This window comes from Stylophora pistillata, chromosome 12 (genome assembly GCF_964205215.1).
Source record: "Stylophora pistillata chromosome 12, jaStyPist1.2, whole genome shotgun sequence".
Lineage (NCBI taxonomy): Eukaryota > Metazoa > Cnidaria > Anthozoa > Scleractinia > Pocilloporidae > Stylophora > Stylophora pistillata.
Genome location: NC_142530.1, coordinates 27,303,929 through 27,321,719, shown reverse-complemented (window position 1 = coordinate 27,321,719; position 17,791 = coordinate 27,303,929). Strand labels below are relative to the sequence as shown.

At 36.3% G+C, this 17,791-nt stretch overlaps 3 protein-coding genes across 3 annotated transcripts; 1 reads left to right on the top strand and 2 right to left on the bottom strand.

The window, feature by feature from the left end:
- Positions 1 to 975: 975 nt before the first annotated feature.
- Positions 976 to 5,344, bottom strand: LOC111341737 (prefoldin subunit 5). The gene is made up of 6 exons (XM_022948735.2): positions 5,224 to 5,344; positions 5,046 to 5,148; positions 4,927 to 4,958; positions 3,217 to 3,291; positions 2,819 to 2,924; positions 976 to 2,133 (listed from the first exon to the last, which is right to left on the bottom strand). Exons 1-6 carry the CDS (start codon positions 5,299 to 5,301, stop codon positions 2,057 to 2,059), a joined length of 471 nt encoding a protein of 156 aa, XP_022804470.1. The 5' UTR covers positions 5,302 to 5,344; the 3' UTR covers positions 976 to 2,056.
- Positions 5,345 to 5,610: 266 nt separating this feature from the next.
- Positions 5,611 to 8,944, bottom strand: LOC111341176 (inositol polyphosphate 1-phosphatase-like). Its single transcript, XM_022948129.2, has 3 exons — positions 8,519 to 8,944; positions 8,143 to 8,416; positions 5,611 to 7,625 (listed from the first exon to the last, which is right to left on the bottom strand). The coding sequence occupies exons 1-3, from the start codon at positions 8,726 to 8,728 to the stop codon at positions 6,925 to 6,927; spliced, it is 1,185 nt and encodes a 394-aa protein (XP_022803864.2). The 5' UTR covers positions 8,729 to 8,944; the 3' UTR covers positions 5,611 to 6,924.
- Positions 8,945 to 8,997: 53 nt separating this feature from the next.
- Positions 8,998 to 17,367, top strand: LOC111341644 (tubulin gamma-1 chain). The gene is made up of 18 exons (XM_022948618.2): positions 8,998 to 9,155; positions 9,507 to 9,557; positions 9,996 to 10,057; positions 10,347 to 10,514; positions 10,872 to 10,940; positions 11,766 to 11,845; positions 12,099 to 12,144; positions 12,325 to 12,405; positions 12,672 to 12,758; positions 13,216 to 13,261; positions 13,727 to 13,830; positions 14,488 to 14,541; positions 14,689 to 14,787; positions 14,885 to 14,959; positions 15,262 to 15,348; positions 15,468 to 15,583; positions 15,830 to 15,908; positions 16,430 to 17,367. The coding sequence occupies exons 1-18, from the start codon at positions 9,107 to 9,109 to the stop codon at positions 16,463 to 16,465; spliced, it is 1,389 nt and encodes a 462-aa protein (XP_022804353.1). The 5' UTR covers positions 8,998 to 9,106; the 3' UTR covers positions 16,466 to 17,367.
- The last annotated feature ends 424 nt before the right edge of the window (positions 17,368 to 17,791 follow it).

Sequence of the window (17,791 nt, the reverse complement as noted above, 5' to 3'; positions counted from 1 at the left end):
ATGCAAAAATATGCAAATGAGGTGTCTATTCAATAGAGTCGATGGTTTTGTTATGACAAAATCAAAATAGCAACCAGTTTTCGTGTGGTTTTATTGAAAATGATTAATTAAAATGTGACGATCGAACCAAACGTTGGCACCAAGAAATAATGAGATTATGCCAAATCAGTCATGAAACTGCAATAGGTCAAGTTCATGGTTTTTTCCTGGGAGTGGACTCAATTTTTTTTTTTTCATTTACCTATTTTTCCTAGCAATCACAAAAATCAAATGTGAAAAGTCTCATAGCAATAGTTATCTTCCCTTCAAAACTATTAAAAGGGTATTTCAATAGTCACACGTTGTTAAGAAATAGCTGGCTTCCAGAAAGAGAAGGCTTTATCCATATACAATACAAACTTCTGTGCAAACTAAATAAAATAAGCTGAAATTATGATAAAGTTGAAAAAAGCAAGATACCATTAGCTCTCAGGTTTTCTAACATATACCTAAAGGTCTAACTTTAAAAAATGCAGTTATAATTTTTTTTACAAACAAAAAGATATTTAAAAAATTATGAAACAATTTATCATCTGAAAATAATCCTAATAAATTAAAATTAAAAGTATTTATCAAAAACAAACAAAAGAGGAGGTTCACAAAAGAAATTTGGCATTTAAAACAACACATTTGGGAATCAATGTGATCTAAATTTCTCAAAAATAAAAAAGCTTTGCATTCCATTCCAAGTGAATTAAAATTATTTTCTCTCTGAAGTTTGAAGAGCATCAAGATATAGTATGGCAGACAAGTAATTAGGATAAAAATGTTAACTAGGAATATCATTTGATTTAACTCTAACTTCTCAGAAATAACATCAGAGGAAATGTAGGGTACGTAATATCGAGAATAAACACCACAATCTTGGAAGAGTAGAGCTATGCTAACACAACTAACTGCAGGCTTTACAGTAAAAAGCATAAGGGAAGAACTCACTGTGACAAATGGTTTTCTTCTTTTTATTTCAATCAATTTTTAAGTTTTTCATATGACTCTGCATAAATAACTAAATAAATGTAATAAAGCTCACACTCTACATAGAACTGGTGAATCACTGAGTTGCTGCACTTTTCATGCACAAGTAAACTCTGGAGGTGATAGTCTGACTTCTAATTGATTAATATGTCTCGCTGGTTAAAATGCTAGGGCAAAACCACTACACAGAAACAAAAAAAAAGCAAAATGGACTGAGGTGTATCACTACCATCTTGGAAAAAAAAAACTTAAAAATCATGCTAACCTGATTATTGGAAAGTCCACTTCATAATTGACATAACTGTAATAAATGCAACAAATTATATATGAATAAGTTAAAACCTACTGGATTCTACCAAACACTGCCTGTCAATTCTTCTTGTTCTTTTACAGTGGTTAAATTTGCAAAGAATTTCATCCACAGCATAACATGGTACATATATCTCAATCCATGCTCTGTCAAGATTCCTGCTTCTGATGCTGGGATGATCAGAGCACAAACCGACAGCTTATGAAATAACTGCATGATTCATAAATGATCACTTATTTAAAAAAAACCTCTAACAATAGCTATTTAATCCTTAAATTACAAGAAGTGATTAACAAGTTCACTTCTCCCTACTATATCATGACAGTGTGAAGTAAATGGGTTGCAAGAATTGATAAACTTATCAGCTTGATCAGGACATTTTCTTGAATCAGACATAACACTGAATTCTCATCACTAATCAACAAGAAAATGTCTAACAACTTGAAGGGAGAATTACAAATCACATATTGGAAGTTCAAAAGTTAAAAAAATGTCTTAAGTAAATTATTAACACAAAAGAAAGTATCAAACCAAAACTTACAAAGTTTATGTCATATATATTAAATGAGCACATTAGAAAGGGGCACAATATTAATTAAACAATCCTATCAGAACCCCGAGAGAAAGAGTTGCATTGCACTCCTTAATTTCAAGGTACTGGTATTTCAGCTCACATCTATCCTTGGCATTTTTCAAAGTTTTGAGAATGATAAGTTTGGTTGATGAAAACATCTAAGACTTTGCTGGAATGCCACCTAACTGTGCTTGGACTTGAGCTTGGACTTTTGCACTAAGCATATCCTGAACAGCTGCAGAGAAAGAAACATTACCCTTTTGTAAATGACCAATAACAACAGAAGTGTGAAAAATCCAATTTTGGAGATTACAATCTACATGTATCCATATATTAAAAGTTAAACATGGCAAAATAACTTGCCTAGAAGTATATTCATAAAGTAAAACACACATCAATAAAATACACTACATATGACCAGCCACTAATAAAACTGCATAAAAAGAAATCCTGAAAAAATTCAAGTTTTGAATGGGTAGTAGTAAGCCTGCACCTCCCAGATACTAGTTGGGTCCCACTACCAACTGAGCTACGAAGCTTCATGTTGGAAGCAAAGTAACATTCAGCCATACTCTTGTTCCCTGTTGTGGAATCTGATCACAAATAAATGAAATGAATCACAGTGGGGAGCAGGTACGGCACAGTGGTGAGAGCACTTGCTCTCCACTGCTGTGGCCCAAGTTCAATTCCTGATTCTCAGCATCCTCCAGTTTTCCTCCCTCCACAAAAAACAACATTTTTAACTCCAATTCCTCCTGGAAACAGTGGACAAGGAGAGCCACCCTGTGGAAAGTCCATTGCTACATTCCCATTATTATTATCATTATTATTATTATTAACACACAATATTAAAATGTTGGAAGATATAATAAATATTCATACATTAAAGAACATCAGTTGAAAGCCTCATATAGAAGTACCTTGTCTTAACTTATGTTTTTCTATTAATTTAGGTTGCAGTAGTTCCAGCTGTTTAGTCACCAGATCCACTTTTCTTCCAAAATATTCCTCGGCTTCCTTTAGTCCCTGTATGAAACATGACAAACAAACAAATGGAAAACATAAACCATGCTTAAGATAAAAGCTAAAAAAATTGAACTTTGAATCTCCATTCCTCCACGAAAAAAAAAAGATAGGTTTAGCTGGCTTGAAATCACGTTGAACTGAAACCTGTCAGGACTGTGTCTTGCAGAGAACCAGCTAAAATTCGTGCAAGTGGGAAGTTTTCAAATGGCATAACATGCAAAAAGTTATGTGAGAATAAAAAATTTTCAGTTGTTAAGAGTTACTCAAGGAAAAGAAACTTGTTTACACGCACCTTTTCTACAAAATAACCAGTTCCAATGTTTACTAAAACAGATGTTGTGTTTTCAAGAGTCCCAGGGACATACATCTAAAGTGACTTAAGGATAAATGGACTTAACAAGTCTGCCAATTTAAGTATAAGTTTCTAGATTACATTGAGCTCTGGTTTCAACTTGTTTTGACTCAAAAATGTAGAAGGACTTATCAGGCCTCTCATTTGAAAAGGACAACACTGATATGTTCTGGTGAAGCCAACTTAAGGATTGTGATTAAATAACTGTTTAACCCTTACATGACTAGTATCTTGTTTCTTCTTATAGCAATACTGCTGAATAATGGGGGCTATGGGATTTTCAGATACTACCAAAAAAAATCTGTTTTACAGTTTTGGTGTTCATTGCAGTTTGTGAATTTTCCATTTTTTAGTCATTGGTTTTCATCAAAAATATTAATGTTTTTCAGATTTGGCATCTGGGGTGGTTTTTAGTTGACCTCCTACTTGGGTTTCAGTCACCTCCACTGATCTCAAACAGCCACCAAACCTCTGTATGCTTCTCTTGTCACCGCTGTATTGGATTGATTAGGGTTGTGAAAATTTATCCGTGTTGATGGTTTTGCTTATGGTTTTTGGTTTTAATTGAATTTTTTAGCAGTTTTGTGATTTTAGATGATTTTTTTTCTCTGGTTTTGCATTTTCTAATAGACCCCAATGCCCCCCCTCCTGAATCATTCATAAGCAGCATGAGAATAAAGCAAATAACAGCCAGTAAGAAGCTTTGATCATTGATTGAATTCTCCTTGTCAGTACCAAAGAAAGTGTATAGAGAAGAGTCTGGTGAGCACGGCTATTGATGTTAGGGTATAAAGGGTTAATAGGCCTTAAAAGATGAAAGTGTCCACACTGAGTCAAAGTCAGACTATTCCATTTATACTATATCAATGACTATATCAATTTAGAATACAAATTTCAAATAGTTAACCTTTTTTATAGAACAAGTAAAGTCTCACTACCTCAGTCTCTAATTAATAGCATATTCATAAGGTGGGAATGTAGCTATTCACTGAGAGACCAAGAAGCAATAACCACGCCTAGATTCAACACTAGATTGTTAAAGGACTCTTTAGCATATAGAGGTTTGGTGCTATGGAACTATGTTATCCATCATGTCAAAAATGTAGGTAGTTTCGCCCTTAAGAATCTCAGGAGGCTACTCAGGAGAAACAATCACTTCACAAGCTTTACTTTCACTAGTTTATCAGGTTCGACGGCTAGGAATAGATTAACTGATTACAAGTACTTTTAAGTTGAGAGGAAATTGAATGTTTTATTGTATTATAGTTTCTTATTTAGTTTAAAATGTGTCTTAGTATAATCATAAGTTGGCTAGATACTATTTTGTTAAGTACACGACCCCACAAGTTTTTTAGCTTTAATTCTTATCGTGTATAAATAAAGATTCTACTACTGCTGCTGCTGCTGCTGCTGCTACCGCTACTGCTACTGCTACTGCTACTACTACTACTACTACTACTACTACTACTACTACTACTACATACTGCCTCATTAATTATCATTTCACTCTTAGAAGGTAACTTATCCTTATGAGATCAATAAATTATTCTGCAAACCGCTCACCGCATTAAGGAAATTTATCAAGTAATGGGTGAAAGACAAGATTAAGAAAGCGAAAGAAAAGTCATTGGCGGTCGGATTAAAGGATACAGAACTTGTCAGTGGTACCAGAATAGGTTTTCCTGTTGACGAATTTGTTAAGGTCATTCAGTACGTGCAATGGACACAACAAAATAGTTCTTTTAACATTCTGAAATACTAGAACTCACCTGACTCCTTGTTAATAAGTTTCTTGACATTTTCTTTCGAATCTCCGAATCTCTGTTGGGCGACTTTTAATTTGCTCATGGAATCTCCCAGCAATTTTACTTCCTACATGAAACGAATCATTTGCTTCAAGTGCATCCAAATGGTTAATTCAGTTTTAAGAAACACTCAAAAGCTTACTTCTTCAAGTTGAGACCTGAGAGTCTCCAAGTGAGGTATTGGAAGTTGACTAAGTTCTACCGCCTCGCCAGCCGCCATCTTAAAATTTTCATCAGTATTGGACCCAGGCTTCTTTCCATCTCACCTTTTTCACCCATGTAAAGGACCTGGGTGTGGGATTAGGGGAAGGGGGGTTGGACGATATTGGGGTTTCCCATGGTTTTCACTAATGGAGAACTATGGAAAATTGAATGCCAATGAGTTGGGATCATAAGAATATTAGAGAGCCTTATGTGGGGATCTGGTAAATTTTATCATGAAACAACTAAAATGTTCTTATTGTCATTACTATTATTAGTATTAGTGTTAGTATTAATTATTATTATCAGATACTGACACAATAACCTGTCCTTTTGCAAATAGAAGTGTCCTTCTTTTTATTAAATATTTTTCATACACGTGTTGCGGTTAGTTTAGGGAATAACAAGATTTCTTGTGCAATTTGGTGTAAATAAGCACAAGTAAATCTTCCAAAGACTACAAAATTGCATGACCCCAATCAGACATGCACACTTTTTTCAGGTATATTATTACTAACTTTATATACTATGATTTAAAGTAGTTATAATTCTTTCTAAAAACCCAGGTATCTCTTTGTCATGATCACCATGTCACTGAATTTCTTAAGATTTTGCTAACTTCTGATCCCCACAATATTAACAGAGAACTACAATGGCCATATACCATAATACAATACAATACAATACAATACAATGTTCTTTATTTCAAGAGGGTAAATACATGATTAACCCAGTAAAGAGTTTTCTAACACATGGCCCTCTGTAAACCCACCCATCCCACCCAGGGGAGGACATCCATCACACAGTAATCTTGTGTGTGGGAAATTAATGTCTCCTGCCCCTAACCCTGCAGGAGATGCGACCTCCATTTATTCATCCCTATCCGAGAGGACTAGAATATCTAACCATTTCTTGATGTTCTAGAAAGGCAGCAAATTCTTCTCAATTATTTTAAGACCCTGAGTGTTGGTTCGGCCGGGGCTCAAACCCTCCACCTCCTGCACAACAATCCAGCACTCTATCCATTGAGCTAACCGGGATGTGTTATTCCTTATTTGAGGTGACTGAAATAAAATGTTAGTCAACCCAACCTGTATGTCTTGAGTATTATAAATGGAAACCACTATTCTGCTCTTCTATGAAGTCATACAAGCTGACTTCTTACAAATAATTTAAATACGTTAAAACAAATAATTCTTAGCTAATATGAACATTGCTCTATAACAAGCCCCATGTAGTTTCTAGCTAAACTAAAAGAATTTTACGCTGATCTTAACAATGTGATACCTGTACATCAATACGGTGTATATTGTAAGTATAAAGGCCAATTCAACTGTCAGTCTTTGTTCTGGCATTACATACAATGCCTCTATCGTAGGCCCACAAAGAAAATTTGAATTGACATTTGTACACACTTATACATCTGTGTCCAATGGTATGACTGTCAGAAGAGTACCAAAACAGAAATTGTTTGAAAAAGTAAATTTTCAAAAATATTTGGTTCAACCTTTTTCAACAATATCCCATTTTAACTTAAAGCAACAATCAGTCTTAGCTGTTGAAAATACACAGAATTACCTGAAATAACACAACCTAGCTTCTTTATGCATATCTGCTCTGTTTTGTTAGACATCTGTCTTACTTAGTTTGAACATAAACATTCCAAGAGCTCAAAAACTCTTTGATAAGATTTAAAAGCTATCAGTCCATTGCTATTGCTCCATTTCTTCCCACAGTCACCATCAGGTTTGTTGTATTTAAGCTCACATTTATCAAGGGTTGTCTTATCAAGTTCCTTTGTAGTTGATTTCAATAACAGGGCTTCTTTAAAACTTACCACTCCTCCCCCCATGGAGCACAGAATTGCATGTGCTGCACAGGTATCCCACTTGAAGGAAAAGGCACCAGAAAGGACAAAGAAATCAACATTGTCATCAATCACATGAAGAAGTTTGTTGCCAGCACCTGAACTTGGAAATAATCTTATTCCTGAAGATGATAGAGTCTTCTTAACATTTTCACTTTCACTACCACTTATTATTACCTTAAAATTATTACTTATTTGGGTGTCAGTTGATGCTTTATTTGACTTCCACTTATTTCCCAGGAAATGACAGGCACGTCCAGCATAACATACTCCCCAGAGCTTTCTTCCTTTCCAATGTCTTTCACTTGTATTCTCTTGGATTAACGTAGAAAATGGCTGATTAATAACCCCAACCACAGGTATACCAGTTTCACGATGAAATACTCCAATTAGAACAGTTGCACAGGGTAACCCTGAAACTACAATGCCATCAACTTCCTTCCCTGGAGAATTTGACAGGTATTCTGTTGTAGAATCTGGCAAAAGAAGTTTGTGTATTATTAATTGAGGGTGCTGTAGTAAGTGACTGTAACAAACTTAATGAACCCTTTGTGAATGACTTTTATTTGTGATGTCCAAAAACATTAGCTAAGACAATGGGGAAATATATATGAGTAACAGTGCCTATCCAAATTAAATTTTCAGTCAAAGAGAGGAATTATGTGATAATTTGGAGGTAACAAGCCATGTTCAACAGGAAATTGTTTGAACCCAGTAGAACTTCATTATTAACCTTATCTGAACCAATGCATTTCAAAAGTAATGGTAAGATTTCCACACAGTCCCATATACTATTGTAAAGCAAAGCTGTAATCCTGAAGGCAATCTATTGTTACAACATCATTTCTTTTATCCAAGAACTATAGCATAATGATTATAGAGCTGTTCGGAAATCTTACCAAAGGCATGAAAGCATCTTAAAATGCACTCCACCCTAAGTCACCCTGTTCAATATTTTAAATGGCATCTATTACAATCATATAATTAAATTACCGATGGGATCAATCCAGATTCCTAACTCATTCAGAGGAAGCTCAAAATCCAACTGCTCCTCCATTTCTTTTATTTGTTCCGTTTCCAAAACGATATCAGTATGAATGAGCTCTGCGAGTAGTCGAGCAGCAATCTCATTTCCGCATAACACTGTAGTCAGATGTTTTGAAGTGGATTCGGAGTCTTCTAGAACCTCAATTCTTAATTCTTGGCCAAAGCTGTTTTTGAATATGTTGGATTCCTCACCCAAAATGTGGCCTCTCAGTTCAGGAAACTACACGAATAAGAGAAAAAAGAAAAAAGAGTTAAACTCCAATGATGACGCGATCGTTGTTTAAGGAACGAGCGTTCAAAAAATTGTTAACAATCAGCTCACTTTCAGCGTAACATCATGTTTCACGACCTCTTGTACCAAAACGTCGGCCAGCGTTTTAAAATCGCGAACAAATTGCTCATTCTTCTCCTTCTCTGGTTTCTCTTCAACCATCAATTCAAAAAGCTCCGCCTGACAGCGCCATGCTCGTGCAATCTTGGCGGATTTTTCGCTGACTTGAAGCAGAACCTCGACAAGTTCTTTAGCGGCCATTGGAAATCAGCAATCTGCTGCATAAACAACATTGACATTGGAAGGGGGGGAATGGAGGAAGGATTAGCACTTGTAGTTGCCCCTCTATTACTTAATTAGAAGGGGCCTCAATTGACGAGTTTTCTTTCATTACATTTTGCTCTGCGTCATTTTCAGAGATACTAAAATGTTTATTTTTTCTTTTCATGAATTTTGTAAAATTAGATTACGAGGGAAGAAAAATTATTCGTTTACCCGTACTCCGACCCATTCCCACCTCGCTCTAACCCGGAAACGACTACCGCTGATACGAAACATAGATTTGCCGCCATTTTTGACTTGGTTCTGGTGGTCCTTGTAAGGGGTTTTCGTTTCTGTATCGTCGCAGTTTGATTCGAAATGCCACGTGAAATTATAACTTTACAAATTGGACAATGTGGAAATCAAAGTAAGTTTAATTTCTAACGCTGAAAAATAATTCTCTAAGCTTTACCTGCTGAATTTAGTGGTTGCGTTTATATTGGACACAGAGTTATTAGAGTTATCGTAAGCTTTTCATGGATCTTGGGCTAAACTACAGAATACAGGGCCACTTTAAACCATTCACCAAACGAAACTGCTCGTTTTGCTTGTTTGCTACGCACATACTCTCTATTCTTCGTTCTTTCATCCACTGCCGAGCCAAACGAGCCAATAGACTAGATATCTGCTCCTTCAAACGTGCCCTGTATTGTGTAGTTGCTTGAGATCTTGTTATGAGCTTAATTCTCAGCATGACTCAAATCATTTCATTCAACAGTTGGAATGGAGTTTTGGAAGCAGCTTTGTGCTGAGCACGGAATAAGACCAGGTAAGTTTGTGGGATGGGCCTCTGGCATTTGTCAATTCACGACATTACACGAAATATATAAGCTAGTTTTTACCACTCGATTAGTTTGGCATATAGCTTAGATATATCAACAAAGTTGAAGTGGTAAATTGGCCACCGTAACGATTACAAAAGCTGACGTTTCGAGCGTTAGCCCTTCGTCGGAGCGAATAGAGGAATTGTGGGTTGTGTGTCCTTTTAAAGGCAGAGAATGGAGCTACGTTATTGGTGGGAACATGGCAACGAGAAAAACAAGAATGGCATATGTTCCATTAATCATGTGGAGCTTCTTTATTTTATTGTTGCAAATCTAGTTTGTTTATAGGACTGGTATGCAGACTGAAAATTCTTTGTTCATTGAGGGGTTATGTTTTGAATCTCAATATTTGTATGTATGAACTGATCTTTCTTGATTGACAGATGGAATCCTTGAAGATTTTGCTACCGATGGGACTGACAGAAAAGATGTGTTTTTCTATCAGGTAAGGCAGGAAAAGCAAATTCATATTTTAAACGTTTATGGGAATGGAGCCCGTGTTATATACTGATTCTAAGCTTTAATCCCAAAGAGGGACCAGCAACCAATTTCTTCTTGCAATATTAACATTAAGGTCACAAGAATAACTAAAATGATCAATTAAAGGAGCTCTCGATTATTAAACAAATTCTCCTTGTCAGCACCTTAGGAAATGTATAGAGAACAGTATGGCAAATACGCATGCTGATGATGTAAAGGATTATAAGCAATGTTTACTAATTTGATTTCTTCAGGCAGATGATGAACACTACATCCCCAGAGCAGTTCTCTTAGATTTAGAACCTAGAGTAATAGATGCAATCACATCATCACCATATGCCAACTTGTATAACCCTGAAAATATGTACACATCAAAGCATGGGGGAGGAGCTGGAAACAACTGGGCCAGTGGATACTCACAGGTGATGGGCAAGTTCTATGCATGTTCATTTCCTTCAAGCCTAGAAAATTAGCCAGAGTGAATTCCTGTTGAAAAAAATGATGGGATAGAGCAAATACATTCTTGGTACACTGTTGTATTAAGAAAGTTTTGAAAAATATTGACCATTTGTCATCGGAAATTAAAAAAAAGTGAATGAAAAGTCAAGCTAAAGAACTAGTCTTTTCACTAGAAATTTTACCAACAACTCCTGGCTCCACAAGCTTGATCCAGTTCTCTTACCTCACATCCAAAATTACTGTACATTGCCTATACAAATTTTGTAATTTTGATATCAGTAATTTTTTTAAAAAATTAACTTTCAATTTTCCTTTTTCAGGCTGAACGTCTCCATGAAGAAACTTTTGATATAATTGACAGAGAGGCTGATGGGAGTGATAGTTTAGAGGTAAAGTAATGTGCAGGTCTGTTTGGTTAGAACTAAGTACTTTCACTCTGCTGTCTTCCCTGAATCATTCTAAGGTTCTATTCTGAAAGATATGGCTGTCTAAGTTTCTTAACATCAAGGTCACTGTGATATTTGGATTTAGTATAATTTCAGAGCTGAACAAAGAGTTTCCAGCAATCTGATTGGTCGAGCAGTTCCTTATATGACGCTATATAAACCGCTCCGCGCGGTTTATATAAAATGTTAAACCAAAAATGTTAATAAACGTTACTAAAATGTTATGATTTTAGAAATTTCTTTGTTGTTCAGCTCTGAAATTATACTAAAACAATTATTCGCCTCAGGTTCGGTGAATATTGTCGAATAATCCCCTCGACTTTGTCTCGGGGATTATTTGACGATATTCACCTCACCTTTGGCAAATAATTGGTAAATACGGCAATAAAAACCCTCGATGTTCTTTGATTTCAATACTGTAATCTACACTATCCACATGGCAGCCAACGAATACCACAACAACTTTCACTAGGCATCATGGGATGCCTACAAACACAACCTTTTCACACTTCCGGTACAATACACTACAGTCACTGACATCCTTACTCATTCACTCATTAAAGTGACTGGCTGAAATAATTTTTTGCAGGTTGCCTTACATTTTACTACCTTAACTGATTGACTGACTCTTTGATTGAATTATTAACTGTTGGGCTGATTGAGTGTCTTCGGGGTGACTTAAAGACTGTCTTAATGACAAACTGATTGGCTCATGACTAACCAACTGGTGGACTGTTTGAATGATAATTTTTTTGTTTGTTGTTGTAGGGCTTTGTGATGTGTCATTCCATAGCAGGTGGGACAGGATCTGGTATGGGATCATATCTCTTGGAAAAACTTAATGACAGGTGTTGTAAAATTTAATTGCTGAGATTAAACATGGAGGCTTTTAGGGACTGGAAATCACAACAACAGATGAAAGGATGCTGGATATTTCTGCGGTCTTTTTTACTTTGATGATTCTATTATAGGTAGTATTAAGTTTTATTGCTGTCAATGAGATTTGTGTAACCCATGTGTCAGCTATCATAGCTACTTCCAAAGTGAGAGTAATTTAAAGAAGTCTACAACTTGATTTTTACTCAACATATCTTTCCATAGATTCCCAAAGAAGTTGATTCAAACATACTCTGTGTTTCCTCAGCAGGTGAAAAACTGTCTTAATTAAATTTCTCTGGTTTACTTACCTAGAAAAGTTGCTACATCGTATATTTAGCATTTTTTAATCAGGATGACTCGACAATCTGTGTAATGGTTAATATGTTCACCTTCCAGAAGTTTACCTGTTCTCTGTGTATATCTAATGGTAGCTGTTCTTGTTTCACAGGAAGACATCAGTGATGTTGTAGTACAGCCCTACAACTCTATACTTACGCTCAAACGACTAACTCAAAATGCAGATTGTGTGGTATGTATTATGGACAAAACCTGTGCACCAATTTGTCAGGAGAATTGTCAAGTGGCCATCAGAATCAAGATGTAAAGGATAGGAATCTGTTGTCAAAATTTTTAGCATGGCAATATGTGCACTATTAGATTATAGCAGTCTTTGGAATCTCAACTGGGCTCACCTTCTTAACATCACAAGTACCTTTAGATATTGGACTTCAAAATTATTTGGTTTCTAGACCATGATTTATGGTCTGATGACTGTAATTCTGATTTTATTTGAAGGTTGTTCTTGACAATACAGCTCTCAACAGAATAGCAGCAGACAGGTTGCACATACAAAATCCAACATTTTCTCAAGTGAATCAACTGGTATGTCATGGCATTTACCTTTACCCCATCATTTACTTTACATCTGCAATTAAAAATTCAGCCACTCAGGCTCGCCAAACTTTTTGCTTAAATTTATTGTTTTAAAAGGAATTGGATGAAAGGTATTACTTGCTAAATTAAATATACAAGAAATGGAAAGTGAAGCCCTATCAGACTTGTCCTCTGCATTGGACCAATATAGAGAAAAATCCCTGAAAAACTGGGAAAAAAAAAGTGGGTTAGTGCAATGGATAAATCCTCATAATCTACATACAAAAATATCTGAAATGCATAAAAAAGATTTGAAATTTTGTCTCATATGAAAGTCTGCTCTTTAATCTTTGGTCTGATGAGTCTGAACTCTTGGTTTTGCAAGTTTTTCAAAGAGGGAAGGAAATAATATCAAACTCTTCCAGAATCTGCTATAGTTATAATTTGTCTAAACATTTTTTAACAGGTATCTACAATCATGGCTACAAGTACAACAACTCTCAGATATCCAGGTGAGCAAGTCGTAATTAACATAGAACTTGGGCTAGCAATGTTAATTTTATGTTTAGGAATAATTTAACTTACAATAGGTATAAATTTTGTTTGATCCTATTTGATACAACCTCCAAGATTCTGTAAATAAGGCATAGTCATCAGCTATTATCAAAAGTCAGAAGGCTGAGGAGCATAGGGAATATGATGTAAAGGTACAATGTACTCTGAAGGTCATTCCCAACTTGGCCCACTTTTCAGCCACATCTACTTGCAGTAAAACTTGAGAAAAACCTGAATTTTTCTTTATCTTAACAGTTTGATTCCCCCCTTTTGAAGACGTGACAATTGATAAAGGTAGACGGCTACACATGTCTTGAGTAACTTACCACACCATGCTTCCCTCTTCCTTAAACGAAGACAACTGGAAGCAGTTGCTTGTCAATTTGTTAGTTAAAAGTCATTTTTGATAATTTTTGTTCAAGGTTACATGAACAATGATCTGATTGGTTTGATTGCATCTCTAATTCCCACGCCTCGGTTACATTTCCTCATGACTGGGTACACTCCACTTACTACTGATCAGAAGGTAACTTTTTACTGTTTAGCTAAATGGTCTTTCTACAGGTAATAAATGTAGTGTTGCTAAATCTTCTGCAAGCAGACATACTGAGCAAAAAAAAGGAGCATGGGTGATTGACCCACATTGTTATGGGATTATGTAGTGTGAAGCAACCTGGAGTAGAGCTCTGCCCTCTGAATGAGAGTCTAGTCCACCGCAGTTTATCTAAATATTTCATCACCCTTAGAGGGTACATTAGAAGAGCTTAAACTATATTGCCTTTTCACCATCTCTCCTGGTTTTTTTTGTAGCTGTTTATTGATAGGTCTTATTATGCAACATACTCTCTATGATAAGAGAGAGAGTGTTCCTTTAGGAGATCAAGGAAAGGCTGCAAAGTCATATATTCATCATTTCAAGGGTTTATTATGAACCAACTTAATGACTAGCTCCCAGTTGGTAGAGCACTGCACTGGTATCGCACAGGTCATGGGTTCAAATCCCGTACAGGCCTAATTTTTTTCTATTGCTCAAGTAGTGTTCATTAGTGTGAAGATTGCTCTCATATTCAAAGGTTGCAAAGGAGGATAATTCTCTCTCAGCTAGATCTGATTGCACTACAAAAAAAAAACATTAATTTTTCAGTTACTTTCCTTTTGACTTTCTTCTCTATCTGATTTGAAGGTGGCTAACATTCGTAAAACAACAGTCCTTGATGTTATGAGAAGGTTGTTACAGGTAAGAGTAGATGTCAAGCTTAACAGAAAAAGATGTTATTGAATTAATGTAAAAGAGACAAACCTATAAGCAGCGTATTTCACTTACGAATAAAGAGTCGATCTCCTTTTTTAGTTTTTGCTTGAATTTTCTCTTTCTTTCCTTAAGCCTAAAAACGTAATGGTATCAACACTGAGAGACAGGAAACACAACCACTGTTACATCTCCATTCTCAACATCATCCAAGGTGAAGTTGACCCCACACAGGTACATAAATATCACTTTATTAGTGGAATCAGATGTTATTTTCTTGGCTTATTGAGTGGGCTATTTGAGAACAACTGTTCGTCTTTTTGTATTCAAGGTTCATAAGAGCCTCCAGCGTATCAGAGAAAGAAAGCTCGCAGAATTCATTCCATGGGGACCAGCCAGTATTCAGGTAACAGCAACAAAGACAAACAGGTACCTAGAAGTGAAGTGAACATTACAAAAACAAGAAATAAAAGAGTTCAAAGGTTATGTGTCGGATTGTTGAGTTTGACAGAAGAACAAAACAGCGCATGCGTGCAATAGTATGAAGCAGAACACTAGTCTACATTTATTTCTGATAACTCCTTGTTTCATATGTGACATTCTCCAAACGTGTTAGAATTGGTCTTTCAAAACTGCCCAAATCAATTGAGTGTCAACTCTTTCTTTAATACATTAAAGCTTTTGACATAATTTGTTTCGTAAATTCAGGTTGCATTGTCAAGAAAATCTCCGTATGTACAAACAGCACACAGAGTAAGCGGATTGATGTTGGCAAATCACACAAGTATATCAACTGTGAGTCAAATTAGATTTCAGTCCGTGCTTTCAATTTTTGAAATATCACAAAAAGCTTATTTATTTGTTCAAATAAGGGGTAACTTGGCATTGACTCACACCAATGCATTTGTGAACAGGTATTTGAAAAGAACTGCCGACTCTTTGACAAACTTCGGAAGAGGGAAGCCTTCTTGGAAAATTATAAAAAGGAGGAGATTTTCAAGGACAACTTCGACGAGCTTGATGCCTCAAGGTGAGAAAAGGGGAACTTGTCAAGTGAAAGGGTCATTTGTTAGTGTGATTATTGAATCTCCATATTCTAGTGGCTAAATAATCTCATTAAATTTTCCATTAAATTTAGAGCACTAACTAGTTTGAGGGAGGCAAAAGTGACGATGCGCTTTAGATCAGATTGGAAAATGTGTGCATCGTTCTTCTTGTTACGCATTTGTTTGATGCTTTGTCTGTTTGTTTGTTTTTGTTTTTTTCTTTTTTACAGAGAAGTTGTTCAACAGTTGATTGAGGAATATCAAGCCGCTACAAAAGCTAATTACATCATGTGGGGAACTCAACAACAGGTCATTTAACTTCATTAAAAGTGATTCGATTGATAACATTGGGCTGTTTATCTGAACCTAACGTAGCGCGCTTAATGCGATAATGAAGACACGTGTTCCCGTAGAAGACGCAACTATCAGCAATGTTAACCTACAATCAGGAGTTCTTTTCTCGTCGTCGTTGTTGTTGTTTTAGTGCTATACGTAAGTTGGGAACACGTTTAAGCCATGTTTAAGGGCTAACTTTCAATCAACTTCTTTTCTGAAGGGGGTCTCGATACGAGTACGCCAACTCCACGTGTTCTTCCGTTCTACACCCTCTATTAGTGGCTCTTGTTTTTCAGTGGAGACATTAAAATCAAAATGTCTTGGGTTCAATTTTTCCCAGATTTCATATCCTTCACAGTTTCGCCATCCTCTTTTGTCTTCCTCCGTGTACCTTAACACTACTCTTCTTTGAAGTCCTGGTAAAAGTTCACGGACTAATTTCTTTTTTTTTTTTTTTTTTTTTTTTTTCCTTGGCTGTTGATATTTATCTATAGGGAGTGGCCGCGTCTGGATCAGACATAAAGGTTTAATTTAAAAAACACAGCCGGAAATAGACATATAATTTTGTATCTCTTGTGCTGGCTGGGATTCAACTTGCAGACCGACTCACAACTACGTAAGAATCAGCGAACTCTGGCGATGGAAACAGCAACAATCTCTTTGACCCGGATGGCCTTCTGGCTGTGGGAGGGAGGGGAGGGGAAAACTGTGGGATCGTTGGGTCCCGAGGGTGCTTACGGTTGAAGCAGCAGATTGGAGAACACGACCTCTTTTCAGGTGTTTCTTTCTTGTTCGTAACCAGATCCCCGCACTCTGATAAGTTCTCTTTTCTTTCCTCGCATTTTAGGCCAGCCACGCATGCTACGAGCTCTTGTAAAATATGTAATGCGCAATTTCAACGATCACAAAAAGACGGTCTGTCCAACTATGATTCAGAAATGTTAGTCTTTGTCGACGGTGTCGCTCACAAACAGCTTGGCTAACTTTGTAGTATTAGAACCTTGGGAATGAATCGAAAACACGAACGGTACACCTCGCCTTGCGATAAGCATTTTTGCCTCTCTGACGTTTTGATAAATAATCTGAGAAAAGTAGTCGGTTGGTCACAGTCCAAGGGCGTTAGTCCATTAAGAAAAGGTATATTAGTCTACCTCGCCAGGTCACTCAATATTTTTTGATATGATTTTAGATTCTCTTGTTAACTTTGGGGTCTTCTCCCTCGATTAACTATGGTCTAGTGGATCCGTCAGCAATACTAATAAGAGCTGATAGCTTTGTGAAGAGACTGACTTGACTGGGGTCAGTCAAGGTCCACTGAGAAAATTTCTTAGAATTTTTATCGCTGAGTAACTCTACTTGTATATAAATCCAGAGATATGTTGTGGTATTGAGTATACTTGGTCTTTATTAAAGATAGTTTGGTGGCAGTAAAGGTGTACGTGCGTGATGCCTGTACGTGTTCTTGTAGGAGAAATATGTGCGATAGCCTGCATGAAGCACCATCTTAAAGTTTAGATTCTGCTGACCTGGGAGCGCACACTCGTTTTCGGTTGTCATTTCGATTCGAACAACCCCCTTCCCCCCCCCCCCCCCCCTCTTTAAAAAAAAATAATAAACAAACAGAAACGCCATTACGTCTCAAATACGTCTCAATATAGCAAAACTGATAAGAAATGAAAATGATTAAAAAAAAAAGGAAACCACGAGGTATTTAACTTACGTCAGGGTCCACAAAGTAACCTTTTACCGCTTCGGCATCACGGAAAAATAAATTAAGATTTTCAAGGTCACTTGAAGTCCAAGCATTGGACAAAACTGAACCATTCTCGTTTCTTTGTAATTTTGGTCTTTAGTTT